Raw genomic sequence first — 7,519 nt, forward strand, 5'->3', positions numbered from 1 at the left:
GTAAATGCAACTCGGCCACCCTGGTAGGCAATGTTCAATAATTCGATTTGATGCAAGTTTGTACCTGATCTGCCCAATAATAACCAATGGCAACGGATAATAAATCAACACTAATTTCTACTATTAACTGTAATCAAAGACAACTATCAATAAATCCTCCAATATGATCCTCAATGTCCCTGTTTGAGCACCTCTTTAAAATTCTTTCTTATTGCACGGTAAAAATATAGAAGAACCACTATTTTAAATTTCAAGTTCGTATGTTGAGCAGTTTTTGAGATACAGCGATCAGTGACTCAGTGGTACCTATTTTCGGTATATAATATATATAGATTCCCTTCTCCCTCTCCTCCGAAAAAAATGAAATATCGGGCGATGTTGTGACACTCAGGAAGGTATTTGGAACACTCTGTGAAAAAAAATTGGAAAAAATTAATAGTGTAGTTACAAAAGGCTTGTTCTTTTACGTATAAAGGATTTGATTAGCTTAGTTTTTTAATTTTTCATGAACTTTATACTCATTTTTTATTAACAAAAGTTGTACTAAAACCTTCAGCAAACTGTCAGGTAAAACAGGTAAAAAATTTCAGCCAAATCGGTTCATGTAGTTTTCTCGGTTAGCGCGGTCCAAGAAAACCCTTACCATTTTATATAATAGTATAATAGTATAGATTATTATAATTGTATAGAATAAATAATGATAACGTTGATCACATTTTTGAATTTTTTGCTCATTTGTAGATTATGTTGCCAACCGTCAGGTATTTCACTTCTATAGACTTAAAAAGCTGATTGCCGGTATTAACCTATCACCGACCTATAAAAAAACCGGTATTTACACGTGATCCAGAGTTTTGATATAAATATATTAATATTTTATCGTTTTTGTGAAATTGGTTATTACATATAATTAACAAATAATAACATATAATTGTTCGGAGTAGAAAATTAAATTAGTAAGAAATAAAAATGAAAAAAAAAAAATATTAAACACTGCAAAAAATACTCCTAAGTATGCTTTTGAAAATTTATAATTTACCTATTTAATACCTACCCACTTTATTTTATTATTTTTACATAATTATGTTATATTAAATAAAAACTCACGGAATTGGGACCTTTTTTTTTGGTACCTACCTTTGTGCCAGTTTTAAAAAGACCTTTGAATTTCAATATAATATATTATAGGTATATCACGTGTAAAGGAAAACAGGGTACACTGTATAGTGTATAATTAAATTATACATTTTTTCGAAAATAGTAGTGGTAAATAGAAATTGTAATAACACCAAAAACCAAATCAATGGTTGAAAACCGATTTTTTGTTTTTCTAGGTTTTTCTAGGTGGAAAACTACTTGTAATTTTTAATTTTGACCTATCCAATACACCAACTAGATTCACTTTCCTATCGGAAAAGATACTGAAGTTGAAAATTAAAGCATTATTTTGACTCCTTTATCGTGTACACTAAAATATGATCAGAAGTCTATCTATAACGCAAAAATCTATTAAAAAGAAAACACTTCTGATTTATAACATCATTTCTATTTACAATGATTGATAAATATAGAAAACCTTATAAAAACCCTAAATACCGTCAACCCTAATTCAATTTTATATTTATATTTTATTTTCATATATATATTTTAATAAGTTGCTTATGGGAATGAAATCATTGATTTGGATTGACTGTATTTAGGTTGTTTATTATACTTACAACTTACTGGCCAGACGGCTTTAAAATTGTGTTTAATAATTAAGATAATTTCATATACATCAATACTTGTAATCTGTAGGTAGGGGAATAATATTTCTGAAAATTGAAAATGTAAAATATAGTTTTAAGTCTTAAAATAAAAAATTGATAATTATTAGATTATCAGAATAATATTATATTATATTATTATGCGTAATAAATGTATTATATATTTGTAGTTTGTATTTAATTTAATTATGATTGATAATATGATGATGATAAAAAATAATAATAATAATAATTTTGATATAAATCGTAAACCGTAATATTTTAATATTTGTGTATGACTTTTAAGTGTTAATCTTATTAAGACGTCAAGACGTAGAAGTATACAAATTATATTAATTTAGTCCGTATTAAATTTAATAGTTTGTAACCTATTTTGCTACCTGTTCTTATTTTTATGTGCCGTACTTCATTAGAATAATTTTAAAATCCTAAATTATGCATTCGCAACTTTGATTTGTATGTAAATATACCCACTTATTTAAAAACAAAATATTTTTCAACATTCATGTTATGCACTCTGTCGTACAGCACGTGTATACTAGTGACCGTTAACCACTCATAGATAGCGCAAGTTAAACCATATGGCGTATATTAGACACTTAAATATTAAGTGTGTGAAGTATACTTGAAATAGGTGTAATAAATACGTTGTGTAGAAAATTCAATTTACTAACAATTCCTTCAAAAGACATTTTTACTATAATTATTATAATTAACGAAAAAAGCCATTATGTTTGATTACAGTAAAAGAAAAATATACATTATATATTTTTTTTTATAAATTTAAACGTTTTAATATTGTATAACATACAATATTATAAATTATATAATATAGGTACTTTTATAGGTACCTTCCTAAAATAATATATATAATATTATTATAATAGGTATAATGTTACCCATTACCATATAATATTATAATGTTGATAAACTAGCCAGATAAATTTGTTTTTTATGTTATTTTAAAATTTAAAATTGGGTGAATCTGACACGGGACTATTAAATAATATTATTATGACGGAAAACGGGTCGATGGTGTTAATATTTTCGCATAGGTAATAGACGGATACAAAATTATAATATTATTTACAATAGTCGTGTAGTTGATATTTTTTAAAATATCCGATGCCATATCCGATATTTTGGTTTTGTGCGTGTGCGTGTTTATAATTGACATGCTAATAATAATAATGATATAACATCATCATTGCATAATGATTTACCGTTATATTCGCATTATCATTTTTAATAAGTATACGTACTATGATCTCGTTTATCTGCTCAGCGAGCTGTACGTACGGGAACGAGTCGTCGTCCGTTGTCGAAAAATTTTTTATTAAATCGACTGCAGTGTTGATGTTGTGTCGGCGCAGTAACGTAACAACCGCCGTCCGGTCCGGTGCTTCGAGTTTTCCGTTTTTGATTCCGTCGTGGACCGCACGTAAAACGCTACGGGGAATCGACGGACCGCGGACGTGCTCGATTATAATATAACACTATAGGTAGGTGGTAGTTATAGTTAGACAGCAGAGGCTCAGAGGCAGGTATAATAATAATAATAATATTAATATGGGCGTAACACGATAGCGCACTAATTAATAAATAATGAGTGTTTCATGTTAAATTAATCACCATGTATAATAATAATATAAACAATAAACGTATTATACGTGTATTGAAGTATTAAACTGATTGGAATACCGTGTATATTATACTATATTGGTAGTATAATTCATTTTTGTGTCATACAATTATTGCAATTTGGTAGAAATATAATATATAAATAGATACGTACATAAAATAATATTATAGTCCTGTTATTATTAATTATTATTATATAGTATTGGGAATTTCTTAAACAATAATAATAATTTAAGCCAACAAAATTTTTTATGTGCAATTGTCATATTTTTTCTCAAATATAAAATGGTAAAAAATACGCAATCGTGCTGTGTTTTTTACAGGTGTATTTCAGGTAATAAGTGTGAAATCGTATTGGACCGAATATTATATCGTATTTCGCGTTAGCAGCAAACGGCGGACTCCACATGACTTCTCGCCGTTTTCAGTCTTCCTGTCAAATCGCCGTGGTTGTCTTGTTACTTGCCCTGCTCATCCCGCCGCTGACGGCAGCGTCTTCCGGTAAATGCCGACTAGTCCGTTCTCTCCGCGACGAGATCGCCAGCTATCGTCCCGTTGTGGAGCGCGTGCTCTCGTATGTCCAGGATAAGAAAGGTTACAAGGGCAGGACATGGGCTGCCTTATCCGAGTTCACAGATATGTTTGGCTCACGGTTGGCCGGCACGTCAAACCTCGAGAACTCCATCGACTACATGATGAACTCACTGAGGGCCGAAAACTTGGATAATGTGCACGCCGAACGCGTCATGTTCACGGGATGGCAAAGGTATACACTATATACATAATTTATAAATCGTGTAATATTATATCCCACGGTTTTTGGCTCGTAATAATATACTGCTATATAGCAGCTAATATGACTTTACTTGTTTTTGCCCAAAATCAACTCTTTTTAGTTTTTACCCAAACTCAAAAAAGAGTTATTTGGTTTTCGCTCAAAGAAATATTATTCATGGTAAATTAAAAAAACATTTTGGTTACTACTGTCCACTAATGTCGAAATAAAAAAAAACTTAATTGTGGACAGTTGATTGAATAAATATTCCTATATGTCAAGAATTATCAAAATTCCGAGGTTGACCTGAATTTTAAAATAGTCTGATAAAATTATGAAAATACGATTACCTATACGTAACGTATTTTAAAAATGGGTTAACATTTTTTTTTAGGAATATATATTATATAGTACCTATAGCCAGTAGGTATTAAAAATTCAGATAATCTACATTTGGGTGTTAATAGCTTACAATATAATTTTAAATTTTATTTGACTTTCAATACGTCTATTAAGTATTAACTACATAAATATTATATAATAATAAGATGGGAAGAATTAATAATAATAATTACAAATATTATAATTTATAAGAATATATAAAATAGTATTGGTATGCAAAACTGGAATAAAGTCAAACTATTTCCCCATAAATTTACATTTAGGTACCTAGTCAGTATTATAGCTGTAAAGTGTACACAGACATAAATTGGTTATATACTACTATAGGTACCTACATAATATAACATAACAATATAATTATTATTACACAAAATAATAATTTGGCAACATTAATAATAAATTATACTCGGCAACAATAATTGTATATTATAATATTATATTGTTCGATTACGGTTTTAGACGTAAGGAAAACGCTGCGTTAGTGAAACCTAGGTTCAAGAACCTGGCGATGTTGGGGCTGGGTGGCAGTGTCAGCACGGCCCCGGAAGGAATCAGGGCTGAAGTAGTGGTGGTCACTTCGTTCGACGACCTCTCCAATAAATCGTCACAGGTATTATCTCATAAGTTATGACCTATATATTATGTTACCTATACTAACTAATGAGACACTGTCTCTTTATTCAAGTGTTTATTCATTTAAAATTTAAAAAATAACCTTAAAATATATATTATAATATGCACATCTTCATAATACATCTGTCAGGTCAGCGGAAAAATCGTTGTGTACAATCAACCGTACGTGTCGTACTCTGAAACTGTGGTGTACAGGTCGATGGGAGCGAGTGAGGCGTCCAAGTACGGTGCCGTGGCCACATTGATTCGATCCATCACTCCGTTCTCGTTGAATACACCGCACGCTGGCCATCAAAGTTACAGCGACGGCGTGAAAAAGATACCAACGGCCTGCATCACGGTCGAGGATGCCGAACTCTTGAACAGGATGTACAACCGAGGTCAGGACGCGTCATATATTATTATAAATGGGTGGCCGTTATTGATGGGAACCTTTTATTAAAGGTTGGGGAAAAGATTAGGCTAGGAAAAAAAATCTCGTAAGATTTAAAAAAGGATTGCTTAAAAGCTTAAACTCAATCCAGAATCTTTTAGTGGAGTTAAAATTTTGTTTCTGTATAACACTATACATTTATAATAGTTAATAGCTGCGTATGCATATAATAATATAATATCATATCCCTTTTAACGTATCTGGTATAGGTACCAAATTGGAAATTTTTTTGAAAATGGACTCAAAATTCTTTACCAACGCTACATCCAGGAACACTGTTGCCGAAATCAAAGGCACGACAGATCCTGATAAAATAGTGTTGGTTTCGGGACATCTGGATAGTTGGGACGTGGGGCAAGGTGCGATGGACGACGGTGGCGGTGCGTTTATAAGCTGGAATAGTCTCGTCGTACTGAAAAATCTCGAGCTTCGCCCTAAGAGATCGATAAGGTGGGTAGTATATTACACGTAAGTAGTTTAAACAACATAACAGTATAAAATTATGATGTAGATTATAGATTCATGTTGAATTTTATGTTATTTTTTTGTATTTTTCTCGCTTTATTCCATAGCCTAAAATCTAAATATTAACCAAATTCAAATATTTGTTTTATAAATCGAATATTTAGGCATAATATATAGGGGGTCCATTTCTATGCCCCCCCCCCGATTTAGAATTTTTAAATTATGTTTGCGCCAATCGCTTGTGCATCGTTTGTGCACGAATATGCACTAAGTCCGGTCGTTTATGCACAATTATTTCTAGAGATATTGCAAACACAAATTTGGTAGTCCATTTCTACGGTCCCCGTAGAAATTATCAATTAATCATTTACTTCATCAATTATTCAATTACTTCATCAAATAACTTGATTCATCAATTAATTAATTACTTCATCAATTAATTAATAACTTCATCGATTAATTTGATTCATCAATTAATCTTTTACTTCATCAATTAATTGATAACTTCATAAATTAATTTGTTTCATCAATTTATCAATTACTTCAACAATTAATCTTTTACTTCATCAATTAATTAATAACTTCATCGATTAATTTGATTCATCAATTAATCTTTTACTTCATCAATTAATTAATAACTTCAACAATTAATTTGATTCATCAATCAATTAATTACTTCAAGAATTAATTAATAACTTCATCAATTAATCAATTACTCCATAAATTAATCTTTTACTTCATCAATTAATTAATTGATGGAGTTATTGATTAATTAATTAATTTATGAAACAAATTAATTATTTGAAGTAATTGATTAATTGGTGGAGTAATTGATTAATTTTTGAATCAAATTAATTGATGAAGTTAATGATTAATTGATAATTTCTACGAGGGCCGTAGAAATGGATCCCCAATTTTTTTTTGCGATATCTCTGGAAGTAATTGTGTTTGTGTTACATTTATTGCACAAACGATGCACAAACGATTGACGTAAACAGAATTTAAAAATTCCAAATCGGAGGGGCCGTAGAAATGGACCCATATATTATAGGTTCGTACCTATTAACGAATTCATATAAAACAATTAATTAGTGATATTTCATTTTGATACTTTTTTTTTTTATGAAATTTGAATTTGTAGGTAAGATACCGACAAAATGTCGGACAAAAATATGTGCAAGCAGGTTGATTCAGATACTAATATTTTGTATACTGTGTAATAATGCATTATTAGTTTTTTGATTCCTAATAAATTACGAATTATTTGCTCAATAATATTAAACGTCATATGTATCAGGTATTTTTAATTTTATACATCTATATTTTAATGGACACTGGTGATTTGTATCTCTTTGCATACAGATGTTTATTGTGGACAGCTGAAGAAGAAGGATATATAGGGGC

At 30.1% G+C, this 7,519-nt stretch overlaps 2 protein-coding genes across 2 annotated transcripts in view; both read left to right on the forward strand.

The window, feature by feature from the left end:
* LOC100160724 (glyoxylate reductase/hydroxypyruvate reductase) overlaps positions 1–7,519 on the forward strand; it is a 30,025-nt gene that overhangs the window by 5,329 nt on the left and 17,177 nt on the right. The gene's annotated exons all lie outside the window — the stretch shown is intronic.
* The window catches only part of LOC100169626 (carboxypeptidase Q), a 4,697-nt gene continuing 233 nt past the window's right edge, over positions 3,056–7,519 (forward strand). Inside the window, exons 1-6 of the mRNA XM_029486212.1 lie at positions 3,056–3,268; positions 3,731–4,173; positions 5,044–5,194; positions 5,348–5,597; positions 5,860–6,100; positions 7,478–7,517. Of these exons, the coding sequence (XP_029342072.1) occupies positions 3,815–4,173; positions 5,044–5,194; positions 5,348–5,597; positions 5,860–6,100; positions 7,478–7,517 (1,041 nt within the window). The 5' untranslated portion in view covers positions 3,056–3,268; positions 3,731–3,814. The remainder of the gene's footprint in view (positions 3,269–3,730; positions 4,174–5,043; positions 5,195–5,347; positions 5,598–5,859; positions 6,101–7,477; positions 7,518–7,519) is intronic.

Source organism: Acyrthosiphon pisum, chromosome A1, assembly GCF_005508785.2.
Source record: "Acyrthosiphon pisum isolate AL4f chromosome A1, pea_aphid_22Mar2018_4r6ur, whole genome shotgun sequence".
Taxonomy (NCBI): domain Eukaryota; kingdom Metazoa; phylum Arthropoda; class Insecta; order Hemiptera; family Aphididae; genus Acyrthosiphon; species Acyrthosiphon pisum.